Source organism: Aythya ferina, assembly GCF_964211825.1.
Source record: "Aythya ferina genome assembly, chromosome: 7".
Classification (NCBI taxonomy): domain Eukaryota; kingdom Metazoa; phylum Chordata; class Aves; order Anseriformes; family Anatidae; genus Aythya; species Aythya ferina.
The window spans coordinates 29,842,430-29,860,494 of record NC_140302.1 but is presented as its reverse complement, the minus strand read 5'-3'; the positions used below and the strand labels follow the sequence as shown (position 1 = coordinate 29,860,494).

The following is an 18,065-nucleotide window of genomic DNA, read 5'->3' as shown; positions in this document are numbered from 1 at the left end:
ACTTAAAATACAAAAAGCTCTCATATTAATTTGTTGATTTTGTAATGAGGGTTGTGCTACTGTTGTAAATTCTGATGGCAGTTCTTGACAAGTTTTACTTATTGGAGGTTTTACAACAGTCTACATCACTCATGAATGCATAAATATTCAAAGTGAACTCCAAAACAAAGAAAATTGAAATAAAACATACACAGTAAATTTTATTACAAAGGTAGATAGGCTTCTTGATTTACATTAAACCCCTTCTTCAGTTGCTACAGACAGGCTATTAAAGGGTGAAAGAAAATCAATTCTGAAACAGAAGCCAGTAAACTTAAAAAAATAATGGTTTCCTCTTAAAAAAAAAGAAAATCCCTTGTAAATTTATACACGAAGTAGTTTTGATGATTTGTTGTGCGACATACAAATAAATGTAAATCTTCACCATAATTCATTATTATATTCTTGCATAACACAAGGTGCCAAAGATATTTTCTCAGAAACAACAGTGCAGAAAAATAGAACCTAATGATGTGCTACTAAACCTTGCAGTAGGCTTGTTTAATTAAAATACTTCTTTAAAACACATTTGGGCATTCTCAACATACATCATGTCTAACTTCATTGTAAAAAATAATTATTCTATGCTACAGAAACATGTAAGGGATAAAGTACTCCGTGATCAAAAAGGAAGAACAAGCTATATTTTCCTCTATATGCAAACCTAAACCTGACTTTGCCAGGCAGTTCTTTGCTGTTGATGTTGAACCTAGTAATTTAAGCTCACCCCCTCTCACCCCTCCCCAAATAAAAACTATGGCACTTGTGAATCTTTCATTTACATATTAAAGAGGAAAGGAAATAATGACTAAAAAGACTTATCATTATCTTCTGCTTTTTATAGAGTTGTGTTTTTTTTTTTTTTCTTAAGTCTTAGTAACAGCGTGAATTATTCTTAGCCACAGTTGAGCTACTCAAGTTAATAACTGACAGCTGACACACTCTGATGGCACAGGTAGGAAGGATATTAAGCAGCTGTAATAGCAATGGCATCCCCTGCACCAAGGCAACAGAAGCTGCTTTAAAACTGGCAGAAATTGCTGCTCAGGCACAAGGTGAGATCAGTTATAAAAAAAGTATAGGTGCATGAAAGCAGCTGATCCAGAAGCAGGAATGCTGTCCTTTGGGACCATGTATGTCAAGCAGACAGCCAGGACAGCATTTTAAGGGTATTTGCTTGTTTTGACACACACTTGTTACTTTTCCAAATATGGGAACTACTGATGAAAAAGAGGAAAAACATGTTACCACCTGCTTACAATAAAATTAGTTTCCTGAGACTGAAGAACGCACTGTTATTATTAATATTAGCACAGCTGTCAGAAGCCCAAGCTTTGCCCAAGCTTTATGATTACTGACTATTTCAGGGACCCGTGACCATTATTAGGGGTGGTGGCTATGACTAAGTTACCTCTTTTAAATAAATGCTACAGCCTTTAAATTCCATTACCATTGGAGTTTGAATTACATCTACTCTCAAAATAATACATATATATATATATGTATTGTTATATATATATATAAATAAGCAGAAGAAAATTATGTGTGTTTTTTTGTTGTTGTTGGTTGGTTGTTTTTTGTTTTGTTTTGTTTTGTTTTTTCCCGCATATACTCTGTTCGCAAATCTAGCCAATTTAAGATGACTGCATTTTCTGATGGGGTCCTATTTAACAGAGAAACAAAACATTGGCACACCATAAGGGTCGGGACTGTAAAAGATGTGTTACTCACAGAACTCAGACTGTCAAACACAGGGAGGTTCAATCTGGATGAAAAATTATGTCCCGTTATTTGGACACTTGAACTGTCTTATAACAAAGATATTTTTTACAGACATCTTCTGAAAGATGCATAAGCTACTGTTGTCCACGAAAGCCTATAACAGCTATTCTTACGTGTCATCCATATTTTCCAATCCACTTCTGCAATACAGGAAATGGAGATATGTGGCATACTCTTCCAATAGTTCAACAGGAAAATATCCAAAATTTGTGTGCCAGTATAGAACGACTACTGAATTCTGAGAAAAAAATGGTCGCTGTTCATGTTGCACCTGATAAGAGTGCTATTTGTGGAAACAGCTCTTAGCCAAAGATGTCCTATATCACCAGTTTTCTAATGATCATTTATGCACCTTTGCCATATTTCTGCTTCTCCTTTGATGTCAAGGACAAAAAGATCCTATAGCTAAATAAAATGCTTTTAGCATCAGGAAATTTAAATGCATTTTCCCGAGTGTTGCAGAGAAGCAATGTTACTGAGAATGCACCCAGCCATTATGGATGGAAGAGAGGGACACTGAGTAATGGGGACATAGAGCAGAATTTTACAAAGTAAATATATATTTTTTTAAAGAGAACAGAACTTCATACATAGTTTCTATGTAGTTTCTGTGACTGGTAAGTAATTCACTACTACCTAGTGCTGAAGATTCTGAGGTCACTAGGATCACCAGTGACAAAACCAAAATGGGTCACTGGGTAGTTGCTGATTGAGAGTTATCTCACACCAACACAATTCAGGAAGTTGCTGCATGGATACAACCTTCACATATGCTTTTTTTCAGAGTCAGAAAATCACATTTCAAAAGAAGATATTTTATGTTAGGATCACCAGGGATTTATTAAAGTTTAGAAAAAGAATCAAAAATTGCTGAATAGGTAACACATAATAAAAGTATCTGAGGAAGCAACTGTAAGACACTGATCCAAATAAATAACTGCATGCTGGGACACAGTTTTCTTTCTTGTACATGTAAAAATAATGAAGAGAACTGAATGCAAAGATGGAGATAGTATAGGTGACTTGGACAGGAAAACAGTTCCTTCTGCTATAGAAAATGCAATGGTAAGAGCAGTAATTTTAGCACCCAAAGCCAAACCTTCCCAGTGAAAGACATAAATAATCTTAACTCCAGTGCCAACATAGCAGGCATAAAAGAAGAGTGGTGAAATTCATATGAACACAACTTGAAATATCAATTACAAGGGAAGTTAAGGTCATGATTTCTGCTTCCTTAAGAACTCATTCTTTATATAATCTATTTTTTACAAATCCTAAGGAATAAAGTAGATACAGGGGACTGGTACTCAGATTGTATATGAATCATGTTAGATGTGCTGAAGAGAATTTTTAGCCCTCTGCTAAACTACTGTGTTATCTTACTTATTCATATGAACAAAATACCTCTCTTGAAAGCTGCAATGATTTCTTTAACTCTAACAGGATTAAAGGAAACCTTTAGTGGTGAATTGATATAAATTATCACTATGCTTTTAACCAGCATGTTATGACCAATGCAGCATGTCTGCAGTCATTGAAAGAACTGCAACACAAACAGTTCAGAGTTTAGACCATTTGTGAATGGGCCAGCATCCCGTGATATCCAAAGCCCTGCACTGGAACACAGGGCTAGCTGTCTAATCACCACAGAAACATAAAGGTGGCTAATTCAAGAACATGAATTTTCAAATGGTCTAGAAGTTCTTCAAAGACCATCTAGAAGAGTTCCTCATTCCTAACCAAACTCTATTTCATCATCAGTATCTTGAACCTCCCAAAGAGCCCTGTCACAGTAACGTCATTTATGTAAGGATTATCATCCTCTAAATGGATGTTCTCTGATATGACAATAGACTGACTGCAACCACCTTTGTGAACATGAAATGCGCTTACAGATGTAGATGTAAAAGGTCATAGGTATGAGAACTGTGAGGTGATGTAGTACTAGTCTTAGAAATTACAGCTTCTGGATAGGAACAACCCATTACTTCCTTCTCTTAATCTTAAATCCTAGGAAGGCCAATAGATTTTTAAAAAATCTACTATATAGAGAATCATAAACTTTACATAGAAAACTAAATTTGTGTTCTCTGAAAAGTTCCCTACTCCATTTATCATTTGAAAACCTTATCTGTTGACAGTGTACCAAAAATAATAAATTAATGGGGATAACACGAAATTCACTTATTTCCTTGTAGAAGAACAAATCACAGTATGAAAATGTTGAAGGATAAATAACAATCCTGTCAATTTAGGAAGCCAAATAGAGAGGATAATATCACAGTCCTGAAACTTTGTTTCTGTAGCTGAAACTTAGCATTCTTTTTCCTCAGCATAAAATTCAAGTGAATTCATTTCTAAGTGGAAGAAGTTTTTAATGAGAAATTAACAGGGCAGAAAAGGAATATAATACTCAAGCACCATCACCTGAGACCAAAGAATTTCTACATTCCTCAAAAATAAATATAAAAAAATCTGAGGCAACTGTGGCACATAAGGAAGCAAATCAAAAGTCTGACATAAAGAAAAGAAGAAGGAATGGAATCATTGATTAGGGATTCTCTTTATCAATCATTAAAACACACTGCTATTAGCGTGTTACGCTGCAAATAGCAACAGCACAGGAAGGAGCTGCAATCTGCCAACATCTGACAAAGATTTGCACATCTTAAGAATACATCACCTTAATAATGGTAGTCTTGTAATGATGATAAAGGTATCTTCCAATCTTATAGATGAAAGGAGTGTGTAAAGCATTTGCAGTTTAAATTGTTTCATGAGTCTGTTTAGGAATTTGGCATTCAAACTTGTTTTGTCCTTAGAAAGTGGGATTGGTGGATGGGAAAGATACCCCTAACCTCAGGGGTTTTATGCATAAATGTTAACTAGTACATATATAAGTGTGAATAAGTTCTGCAAATTTATCTTTGGACACCGTGTAACATATTCACAGATATCTTTCACGTCTCATTATGAAAAGCCTAGCTATAGCCAAAACTTGGTCATCCAACATTAAAAGCACTTGATTGATACAGGGGACACAGTATTTACAAATACAGCTATAGTAATGGTAATTAAATGGTAATTAAAAATATTTCTGGAACTTCTAGCAAAAAATAATACATCACTGTATCTTTTTTTTTTTTTTTTTAGTCTGCCACACATTCCAGAAAATATTAAAAAAATTGATTCCAATGAAGTCAAAGAAGAATATAAATTCCAACCACATACACCTAACATTAACCCCGAAGTATGTAATAATGCACTGCAATGCAGACATTAAACCTTTTAAGGTAGTACGAGGCTAATAAAGGTAATGATTAGTGAAAGATTACAAACAAATATCTAGGTATGTATATACGTAGATACTTGTACGTCATCACATCACATGATGACATACAAGTTTCTGTGTACAAACATATTTATATTTTTTTATGTACACATTTAAAGGCATAAGATATCACAAATTTACATGTATGTTCAATAATGTTAACTTCAGACCTAAAACTGACAGCCTAAAGTCTATCTCATTTGAGAAAGGAAGAAGAAAGCCTCTCAACCTCCAAAAGTACAAACATCATAATGTAACTCCTCTACAAAGAAAATACTATGTAATATTATGCAAATAATACTATTTGTACAATTGCTTTACAAGTGAAATTTAACTTCAATGCAAAGCTAAGATGTCTACATCTCCATAAGCACAAAACAACTGTACTAACCTGTATTTTGATTGGCCATGAAAAATTACTGACATAGACATAGAAAGTGATGTTTGGGTTGCTCCGAAAGTTAAATTTTTCACAAGAAAAGCTGTCTCTGTATTCCTTAATATTAGCCTTAGAAACAACAGGAATCTCTTCTCCAGATATTGTTCCAGCTAAAAAAAAAAAACAATAACAATAACATATGATGTCCTGATACAGGACGTCAGAACAGGTATCTCTTCATATACGTACAGAGAATTTATGAAAACTCTTACTCTGGTTTCAAAAAATCATGAACGAAACATAAAATTGATAGAAGTTACATGAACTTTATTCTAAAGTTATTATGGTCAGCTAAACAGCTAATATAGTTTATTCCAGTAATTTATATTCCATTTCAATAAAAACTCATAGGTTCCTGTTGACTAAATTAAAATAAAGGAATAAATAGAATTTGAAAACTGTGGTATGTTAAAATACAATACAGAAATAAAATACAGAAATACATCTAAGAAGAAATTTATGAGTTGATGAACCTTCATCAGACTCTGAACCTTCAGGTTTTTATTTTTTACTTTATTACAATTTCATTGAAGCATCATGCTTCTCCTTGGATGTATTTTCAGAAAGTCAATAGAACCAATTCAGAGAAACTATCTAAATAAAGCTTTTCTTCCTTGCTATTAAAACAAAAAGGAGTAATGGGGCTGAAAGTTGGAGAAAAATAGATAAGCAGCTCCTTTTATCAGCACACACAGACGAACTTTATTGTTTGATATCAATGTTAAGGTTAATAATAAAATTTTTAGCTTGAACACTGAAACAAAGAAATTAAAATCTCAGTCTCTACAGTAGTTAAGAAAGCAATTTATCTTAATTAAAATCACAGCATTTCATAACACTGTCATTTAAAAAAATTAAATAGACTACAAGCTTTTTCTACCAAAGTCATTTTAATTGAATAGGAGAGAAAGTTAACATATTAATGAAGCTTTGTTCAAATTGCAAATTATCATCTGAGCTTTAAATAATATAATTAATAATGGCATAATGATAATGGCAAAAGAATACATTTTGTAAAGTTTTATTATCAAAATCAGCAACAAAGAGACAATTGGGTTAAAACAGCTTAAGGGATCATGAAATCATATGGGAAAAAGACATCATACCTAAATTCACCCTTACCTGTAGAGCCAATAGACCATGTAATATTGAGGTTGAAGTTGTTTGATGCATTAATTGATATATCCAAATTTTTATTTGACTGGATACAAAAAACAAGATAATTGAAGTTAACAAAATGTATCAGAATGTATTTGAATATATTGAATGTATTTGATCCGGTGCACAGAACCAAATATACAATCATCTACCATTTTTCAGCTAAAACAGACACTCTAATATACAGTCTTCCAAGACAAAGGCAATTGTCTCTTTTGCTTTGATAAGAATAGGTCACAAGTAAGAATACAACTTCACCAGTTATCTTTTCAGATTGCAAACCACATAGTGAAATAATTGTCTTTGCAAAACTAAATAAAAAAATGGTATAAAAATACATTTCAATTACAATTCATAAACAATCTTTTTCATCTACTAATAAACATTCCTTAACTAAAGGGTATGCTTCTATAATTCATCTCAAGAAGATACTAGAACTCGTCATTCATGGGACTAATAATAAAATAAACCAGCTGATAAACATTTACAATTGATCTGTGCTCATTAATCTAGCATTTAGAAATTTTTCTCACCAAATGCACAGGAATATTTTCAGTTTCCAAAAAGATTTGAAATATTTCTAATACTTATAGACACTTTACAGACTTTTCATTATGATAAAATATAATGGAAATCTCAGTCATGACTCTTCAAAGCTTGTCTAAAATTAATCATATTTTCTTACCTGCTCTGGATTTGCTATAAAGTTTATGGCAGTGTGATGGCGATCATCCTCTTGTAATAAGCTGAAGGTAAACTGGTAATCAATCAAAAGGCTGTCTGTGGACAAAACAGAATGCAGAAATAAAATAGATTCAAGTGTGCATACATTAATAAAATGTTATGGAAGCACTTAGAAATTCACTGTTCACTTTTATTTTAAAAAGCACAGGGTAATCTAGAAGTCAGGTATATTCATATGACATTTGTACTACACATTTTTCCTTCAAACTATTAAAGAAACAGAGGCAAGAAACTGCCATGCTATTTCTATCTGTTCCATTTCTATCACTCAACATCAATGGTACTCCTCAATGACCACCTCAGGTTGGCTTAAGTACAGAAGGGAGAAAGGACCCAAGCCATGCTTAACCCTTCCTGAAATGAGAATAAAATGATTGCAAACAGTTGGAAGACAGAGATTTTGAGCCATCCCATGGTATTCCTGAAAATGGACGAATTAAATTAAGTCTTAGCTGGGTCATAGAAACAACTCTAGAAACAACTGTAAAGGAAATTTCTGGAAATTTCAGGCTGAAGCAGGTTTCTAGCACCTCTGTAATACAAGAAAAAGAACCCATCAACACGGATTACTGTTGCTGATATTCATAGAGGGGTCATGGAGAATCACAGAATACATTGTTCAGGGCAATCGGACAGTCAAGAATCACCAGAGCTCTCAGAGAGTTATTATATAAATATATTATATTTATTATATAAATTGTGTTGCAGTTTAATAATCCTTGTACAACAGGAAGCAGAGGTGGATAGGGTGGATCTTGAATGCTCTGTTACAGGGCCAGATATCTTCAGATCTAACAGAATTCTTTGACCAATATGGCCTTACAAAGATCAAAAGATTCCAGTTTTTCCTCTGTTATGGGAAATAAGGAGGTGCCTTATAAGTGTAAATTTACATGATTCAGATTAGTATTTTCTATTTGTGAAAATATGATTAGACCAAAATTATCTTTGATACTAGACCCTAGTGAATAATTCCGATGCCCTATTTTAATCCCTGTCTTGATAAGATTGTACTAGCCACCAACACCACTCTAGCAGAGCATTACAAATAATAATAAAAAAGTGATCATAAAACCAAATCAGTAAATACAAAGAGTGACAGATTAATTCAAAAGTGGAAAAAAGCAGTGTCAGCCTTTTGTTGGACTCAATAGTGTGCTTACTGCTGACAATCACCTTTTCTGTTGCAACACATCATCTGAAAACATACACTCTTGTATCCCATGGGAAGTCTGACACAGAAGGAGAAAAAAGCTTACTGATCAATGAAATGTGAATGCAGCCCAATTTATTGCCCTAAAAATTGAAGAAAGCTTTAACTATTTTTTTCAGAGTATGGAAAGAAAATAAGAGAAGTAAATGAAAGGAATTACAGTCACCACATTTCAATTAATCAAATAAAAATAAATTTTATCATCAAACAGATGCCTTAGACAATGAGTTTTGATTAGGTATTTCAAAGCTTATGAAGGTGCAAGATGAATATATATTTTTTAAATAATAATTTATTGATAGTACTCTACACTTCTATGACTATGTAAATAAAATTAAGAAAGCTTCAGTGACTTTTTTAGTAACAATGTGACATATCTATGTAGTAAGATTATTATTATACCTATTACACAGTAACAGGACAACAAAAGATAGGAAGTAGAGACCGATCCCTATTAAAGGGATTAATAAATCCTTTCATAATTACGACTTGTAAGGCCAAAGGCCTGCAATAATTTGTAAATATGTTAAAATGTGATTTGGTTAGCCTGGGATCCATGAAATACAAATAACTGCTTTAGTACAGATCTTTGCAAATTGTTGTAAATATATTGTGGACTAGCACCACAGCATGCACTTCAACAGATATTCTGGTTACTACAAAGACTACATGCAAGTAGGCCTTCAGGACATGGTATGGTATGGTATGGTTCATTTCTCACAATACAGAGCAAATTTTTAAATGCCATGGTTTTTCTCTAAGCCTAGATTGTGCCCTCTCAGAGATGCAGAATGTCAGCCAAAAACCAGCAGTGATATATGTTTAAGACATCATAAGACAAAAACAAGATTAGAAACATGACTCCTGTCACCCAACCATAAAAAAGAAGCACTTGAGTTTAAAAACTTAAGTCATTTAATCTTTAAAAAAAAAAAAAAGTTTTTTTCCTGTTTTTAAACATTTTTTTTTCCTGTTTTTAAACAAATTAGCTAACTAAAAGCAACAACTAAACACACCCCTCTGTTTTACATGCTAAAAGCCAAGGAGTTATGAACATATCTTCCAATGATAAAAGATGTTAAACTAGAGAGATCGCCATAACTTTACCATCTGTAATCACCCCACCACCACCACCACTTACTTTTAGTCACAAAACAATTGAAATAATAAATCATGAAAAACAGAGTTGGTTATGCATAGCATCTTTTACAGTCAACATGTCCCAAAAAATTTTATGGAGCTATCAATTAGCAATCACTCCATTACTAGTAAGTAGCAGAGACAGTTATATATCCCATGCAGTAGCTGTTATCTCCATTATACTACACAGACAACACTTGTGATTCTCAAAAAGACTTCTGAGCGTAGATACACAGACCTTCAAAGGTGCCACAGCACCTTTCACTTATGGCAAGCCAGCCTTATAAAGTGGGAAGAGATTTCCACTATTCAGAAAGAGCACATTTCTGAGTACTAATGAACACAAATTATGAAGTTTTTATTTCACAGAGACCTGCAGTAGAGGGCAACAAATCATCAAACCTATCTTGAACACAAAGTGGATGCTTGCAAAGTAGAACTATGTATCTCTTCACAGATGATTCAAATTCAGGGAAGATACCTGGAATGTACAAGACTTGAACATGAGAAAGAGCACTGCCTATTGCAGTTACATGACTCAACAGTGCAAATTAAAGAGATGATACTACGAAAAGACTTCTTTACATCTTTCTGAGGACTGCAAAAGTATGCTGAAGAAGTTTCTTTTTCCTCACAGCTTGGAGAAAGGTTTATTTTCATAGTAAGGATTCTTCTGGTTAGTGAAAACTTTGAGCAAGATTTGCCTGGATCTATTCTTTCAATCGAACATCCCACATACCTGTATGGCTCTAAAGCTAGATTTTATTAGAGTAAAAATTGGAAGAACTAATTTAAGAGGAAATTCAAAGTGAGAGTAGAAATTAAAAGGGACTGTAAAGAAGTCACTCCTCTACCTATTGCATCTGCATCTTATTCTAATTCCTCCCTCTCCTCCAGGTTTCACCTTCTTCAGACAACAGGCAGAACAAACAACTTTCCTTTGCGCTGTCAAGCTCCATCCTGAACATAAACCCCAATAAATAATCTATGTTAATGCAGTGTAAAAGCACATAAACAAACTAAGCAGTTACTCAGTACATCACACCATGTTTCCCAATTCATAGTGCCATTCAGTCTAGACAGCTTATCTTGTAAATATATACAAAATTTAAAGTGAAATGTAATTGTATAAGTATGACTTGTTCTGAATAGTTAAATGTACAAATAGCTAAATGGATAATAGCTGTTTATAGCACACTTAAATAGCTGTGTAAAGTACATTCAGTACATATTGTTGACATATAGTTCCACGTATTTAATGTCAGGAATTTAGAGAAGCCTTAGATTGTACTCCATATATTTTTCTTTGTCCTGTAAACTTTGATCAAGCCGACCATAAGTATTTTTACCCTTTAAATAAACATGAGACTTTTCATAAGTGTTTCTGTTTATAAAGACACACTCACATGTAACAGATTGATTCAATCAGGAAATAAATCTTTCACAGCTATACAGAAATTAAGAAATTTCACTGCATTTACATTGTAGCACAGGATGAAAACAAAAGCAGAATACAAATAGTAAACACAATCACCTGCTATATTAGCAACACCTGATAAAAGCAATATTATAATTTTCAGCTGTCTGATCTATACAAAGTTCCGAGTCATTTCAAAATCTGATGAGCACTGAAAATAAAATAAACAAATGCAACCAACATTTATGTAAGAGATAGAATTCAAAATATCATCAATGACCATTAAGTTTCAGAACTTAAACATTTAAGTTAATAGAATGATTTCAGTTAATTATAGAAGAAAATCCTTGACTCTCCAGAAGTACAACTGATACACTGTTTTGTTTTGATTGTGGTTTCATTTTTCCATAAGAAAAAATGAAGTTAAATTTATTAGTTTTTCTTAGGATACCTTCATTTTCACATTTTTTTCCATATGGATTTACACTTGATGATTTAAACAAATAATTTTTTAAAAATCTAGACAATGAATCCCACCTTTGTTCAAGACACATTTCTTCAATCTAGATTTAATTCTCAGCACGTTTTTAATTCACAAAGTGTTAATTAGCTATAATGATTTTCTAAAGAGAGCAAGTAGTTAACTATGTTGACCACTGCATAGATTCTCCTCAGAACTATGGAAAAATGTTAATGACATTACAGAATAACTGTTGCATTCTTTTATTTTTAAAAAGGGAACAAAAAGAATTTACCTGAACCACATCAGCTTTCTAACAGTAACCTGTTTTTCTACAGAGCTCCAGTCTTTTGGAAATACTATACAGTAGACTGTTTCATTTTAGTTTTAGATTGTTTCAGTACAATGTTAATATCCAACCTTTATTTTTCTTTTTTTTTTTTTTTTTTTGCAATCATCCTTCATCATTACATTTTCCCACTTAATATTTTTGAAATAAAAAATAAATAATTGTTGTTGCTTTTTTTTTTTTTTAATGTATGTTCAGAGTTTCCCCACACCAATGGTTGAGAGAAAGTCACTGAGACATTACCACATAACAAAAGTAATCCTACCACTTCGAGCTGTAAAATGACTGTAAAATGCCTTGCATGTTTGGTCTGCAGTCCAGACCTTCACGTCAAATCTGATACAAGTTACAGGCGACTCAAGCACCAGGCAGAAAGAATTTAAACAGCCACATACTAGGGTATAACCAATAACTCCCCTGAATTTCAATGTCTAAATATTCAGGAAATATTCCTGATGAAAATGTTCTTGAGGACCTAGAAATCTCCTACACAAATGCATCGAGCCCACATCTCACCACCACATGCTGTAGTTTGAATCTACAAGCTTGAGTCAAAGGTTCTCAAGCAGCCAGCCCCGTACTCAGCTATGAAGCTCAGCTACTGCAGAGTTCAGCCACCACGTTGCTGCAGCACAGCCTCCTCTTCAAAGATCTCAACATGTTGCATGCTCCCTTCTTGTTGGTAGTATTAAAACCAGCTCTTCCCATTTTTCCTAGCAGGTTGTGTGCCACTGTCATCTTAGTGTAGGCAAGGGAGGAGCAGCAGCAGGACTCAAACCTCCAGGGAAAAAGGATTCAGTGTGCACGCACATGGAAAGAGGTAAGAGTAAGTCAAATGACACAGGCATTCAGCAGGCAGAGGGGAGTCCTATAGTCTAATTTCTGTTCCCAAGCCCACTCCTTCATTTTGTATTAAAAAATCCGTGAATAGATGAAGATTAAATAGACAAAATAGAAAAAGAATGTTGTGAGCTAAGACCACAATACAATCCTGACATCAACGGTCAAATATAACAAGGTCTTATGGTTATTGAGCCTTTTCTTACCTCTATTTTGAATTTTTCAAAACAATTTACCAATTTTATGGTCAAAAGAAGTTACTAAAATCAATTCAAAATGTCACTAATGAGCACATGTGAGAACACAACAATAATTAGGCAAAGAAAGTCATTTGATTAAATGAGAAAATAAAATTTCAAAGCAACAGTTTAATCCTAATATTGCTGTTAATTTTCAAGACAATGTTCTCTTTCTGACAGCCGTAACTTTCAACATGGCTAATATGGCTTAATATGGGAGTTTTATGCTCACTTTCAACAGGGAATAGACCTATTCTGATACTCAAGCTTTTGTATTAAAAGAAAATTGTGTTTTCTAAAATGCCAGATTGTTTCCAAAAGAACAAAGGCTGGACAGAAACATTTAGAGATTTTAGTGAAGTTTTACTTCACTATTTCTGAGTGCCACTAAAACACTTTAAGAATATATAATTATGATATTCTTTAAGAAAATGGATATGTGTAATGTAACTTAGTGATAAAGTTATGTACAAAAAGGTATGTTAAAGAGGAATATCAAGACTGTAAAATGAACCACTACAATCAAGGTTGCCTGTAAATTATTTTTGGGTGAGCGCTCACTTAATGGGCAGCTATTCAGCACTTAGTTCTATGCTCAGTACTCAGTGCTAGACCCATGCCTCATTTACTACACACTACACAAACCCTCTTCTAAAGACCGAATTAATTTCTAATGTGGCTGTCTATAGTATTCATCACTATCATTTTCAAAGTTCTTCAGAAAAGTTAATGAATTTGTTATAACATTACTGTGAGATGAGCAGGCACTATTAGTCCCATTTTATTGGGCAGGAAATGAAACAAAAGAGACCAAGGACAAAAACAATTATCAATTGCGAGTTGCCAATCCAAAACACTTAGAGTTTAATTTTTCATAATATTCATATATATTAATAATATATATTAGCCAGGGGAGTTTTAGGTTAGATGTTAGGAAGAACTTCTTTACAGAAAGGGTTGTGAGGCATTGGAACAGGCTGCCCAGGGAAGTGGTGGAGTCACCATCCCTGGAAGTCTTCAAAAGACGCTTAGATGTAGAGCTTAGGGATATGGTTTAGTGGAGGGCTGTTAGCGTTAGGTTGGAGGTTGGACTCGATGACCTTGAGGTCTCTTCCAACCTAGAAAATTCTGTGTGATTCCAAATTATATAATACTACATATGATCATTCTTATTTTGCAGCTCCTTCCATCATTCACTGTGATTCTCTCAAGTTTTGCAACATAATAGGAAAGGAACATACACATTCATCTACATGATCACTGATTTCTACCTCACAAACAGTTCCACTCTGTGTATTGTGGAGGGAAAGAGTATATAGCTATGATATTAAAAAATGTATAATACTGCCTTACTAAAAAAGCAAATCAAAAACAATCATGCCATTTCTTCTGCTTTACTGGCATCCAGTGCCTATGTATCATATTTCAGTAAGGGAATTTTATTAAGTAACTTTAAGAATCAGGGTGGAATAAATTCTAGAAATTTGCTTTTCTTTTGAGTTGAGGGCCCTTTCCCGAGGTCCTTCCAGTAAAGCATCCCAGTTCACTTCTGCCAGCAGGGAGGAAAAAATGAACCTGAGCTCCCAGCAAAGGAGCAAAATATATACAACTCAGCACATTCATGGGTCTTGTAACTTTCTATTTTCAGTATTTTGACCCCAAAAATTGAAGTTTTGCATAAGTTCTAAGTCAAAAGTCCTGCAGTACATAACATACAGCCATAGAGTATGCTACCAGACCCACAAATAACAAAGCCTAGTTCCTTTCAATGCAACTGTCTGATTCATTCAATTGTCCTTATCTGTCATCCACTGCCTCATTTTCACTGTTACATTAAAATGTTGAAGTTCAACATTGCTTCTCCATTGTGACAAAAAGTCATGTTCTATAAATGCTGAGGGTCATTTGATCTTCACCTAATCAATGACTGAAGTGATTTTCCATACTTTTTCTTGATAACTTATAATCGCAATTAAAGTGTGCTGAAAAGCATGGTATGGGACACCAAACGCTGCCGGAGTGACCTTAGTTCAGAGGGAATCCCTATAGACAACTTGAAATTATGGTGGATAGATAGTCACTAAATTTGCAGTGAGAGATGATACACCTGTAAGAGCGGTAGCCATGAAACAAAATCGAAATGTTTACTAGCAAAGGATGGGTAACAAAAATATGTGAAACCTCTTCATTCACTAAATAAATGTCTGGCCTACTCATACCTACGTACATATTAATAAAAACTTTTAAGATCACAGTTAAGAAATCATATTTCAACCATACATTCCCACCTGTAACATTATTTCAATATTTCCTTTACAATGGAAGGCAACCAGGCAATTACATGCTTGAGTTGGTACATCTTCATGATAATTTTGCATGACCAAATTACACTAATACTATGAATAGAAACCCCATAAAATACTACTGTTCTATTTTTTACTTCTTGAAACCACCTTTAAAGTTAGAGTTTGAACACTCCCCCACCTGCCATGACTGCAACATCACAGTCAGTCTACCCACATTTTCAATTTTGGGATCTCTCTATTCATGGTGATTCTAGAAGTTAGAGTATAACCTTTTAATTGTTCAAACTGTTTGCCTCTCTCCTGCTCTTCCAAAGTGACTGCTCTCTATTTTCACTGAGAGTTTGTTGAGAACAGTTCTATTTATATTCATCTTTGTCAGCAAAAATGTTGCTTTGGAAACCAAGTTCCATTATCAAATGCTATAAATCAAGTTCATTTGTGACCAAAATAAGTTCCACTTGTATTACATCAAAGTTAGGGGGGTTACCACCAGACCTATTTTCAGTCAGGATAATTGTTTTGAACTTTCAGAGCAGCTGCCTGATTCATTCCATCATCTGTATTGAACAGTCATCCACTGCCTCATTTTCATTGTTATATTAAAATATGTTGGTGTCCAACATTGCTTGTCCATTGTGACAAAACAAAAAGTCATTTACTGTGAAGTCTTCACTATGAAATAGCAAAATTTGCATTTTTTCTATACATAATGAGAGTGGCATGAGTTTTATAAACCTCTAGCAATTACTATTTATACGCCTCTTTCCATGTACAGAGATCGTGTGAGAATGAATTTCACAGAAGTTCAAAGTTTTAAAAAACATACAGCAACAACAAATCTGTGTTTCTTTTAATGCACTTTAAAAAGATGAACTAGGCTAAAACACTTACAAAAAGACATAGGAACTATTGTCATAACCAACAAATTGGGTAACTAAATATTATTTTAAACACGAATCATTTCTCCTACAATAGTTTTTGGAAAGGAATAGTAAGCTGTCAATTTTGATCCTAACAGAGGACCAGATACAGAAAAATCTGACCCGTGTTAAAATTTTATTCAATTAAATGTTGCTAATAGTCTAGGCTCACTCTACCTTAACTAAAACTTTCTGAAGACAATGGATGTTTTTCTAAAACAGATATTCTCAACAGGGAGGATCAGTAATCCTTGATTCTCTACTGACTCTAGAAAGACCTAGAAGGCTAATTAAGTCTGGACATAGGTTTTAAAATGTAATTGTTTTAGAAGTAATTATGTAGGTATGTAAATGTTATGGTAAGCAAGGGAAGACTTTTTACTGAGATCTAAAAGCTGAGGAACAGTTATAATTACCTTGTTTCTTTAAGCATAGACTTTAAAGATGATTCAAATTTTTTTAAACCATAGACCACAGCCAGATCTCAATTTTTCCACAGATCCTTCACCAAAGTCTTAACTGAAAAGATTACAACAATTGATGGATGTTCTAGAAACAGCTGTAGACCCTTTACAAGTTCTACACAGCACCATGGTCAACAGAGTTTGGAAAAGCAATGAACTAGAGAACTATGAACAAGGTATTAGAAAAATAAGTAACAACAAAGAAAAGTAAGTGCATCAATTGACAGTTCTTTACCAAAACAGACTTAGAGAAAAGTTCAGGATTTCTCTAATTATGGCATATTTTAAAGCTCATGCCACATGTATTATGTCTAGTCAAAAATATAAATATTACTTGATAGTAAGGACTGCTTTGCCCCATAAATGATATTTTGTGTTTGTCACAATGGGTAATCTTTTTTATATCTTAATTCTTGCAATATTCTTGGAGTGTTATAAAAATGGGAGAGAGCAAAGTACAAAAAGAAAACCAAGAAAATATATCTCATTAAAATATGGAAGACATTCCAACTTATTTCTATCTTAAATTTTCTTTGTGATCTAGATGCTTTGGATGCTTTAAAGCATTTGTATTAATGTTATAATTAACGTGAAAAAATACTTTGCAAAATATTTGCATAAATACTCTCTAACTTAATTCTATGTTTTCTTTAGATACATAGCTTACACATATTGAAAAGATCTCTGATTTGCTCTTCTGGCAACTGATATGGAACATCCATGGAAATACATAATTAAATTATTTTTTAAGTTCATTTTTTTATTGCCAAAGAAGGATGTTTCTCATCAGTTATTTTAAATCTTGCTCTTAATATGTTCAGTGTATTATATAATCCCTATAAACAAGGTACTTCTTTTCCTTTTAGAAATAAAGAAAGGTACTTTTATTTTAAAATGAATCAATGCCCATAAAACTACTTTAGGCATGTCAAATATGCAAAAAATATTTAAAGAATTGTGCATGCTTTTGTAAATGTACATGCCCAAGTTTTCATACAATTTCAGTATATATTTTCATACAATATTCTAGTTGGATTATTAGCATAGATTTTATCCTGGCTCTTCAATAATTCAACACAGACCTCAGCAATTAAAAAGTAACCTCTGGTTGATAAGGCATTACAAGGAGACAGAACAAGTACTTTTCAAAACGGCTATAAATATACACAGATAAGTAGGTACACCTTTAATATCTCAACATTTTCAATTTTTTTTCTCCGTTTT

General features: G+C 33.4%; 1 protein-coding gene across 15 annotated transcripts in view; it reads right to left on the bottom strand.

The window, feature by feature from the left end:
* The window catches only part of ATRNL1 (attractin like 1), a 493,132-nt gene that overhangs the window by 280,845 nt on the left and 194,222 nt on the right, over nt 1-18,065 (bottom strand). For all 15 annotated transcript variants that reach the window (XR_014694966.1, XR_014694967.1, XR_014694968.1 and 12 more), the window contains 3 exons: nt 7,435-7,529; nt 6,714-6,792; nt 5,544-5,701 (listed from right to left, as the gene is read on the bottom strand). Coding sequence is in view for 12 of the 15 variants with exons in the window: in XM_084525843.1 (XP_084381969.1) it covers nt 5,544-5,701; nt 6,714-6,792; nt 7,435-7,529 (332 nt within the window). In the remaining 3 variants the exon portion in view is untranslated. The remainder of the gene's footprint in view (nt 1-5,543; nt 5,702-6,713; nt 6,793-7,434; nt 7,530-18,065) is intronic.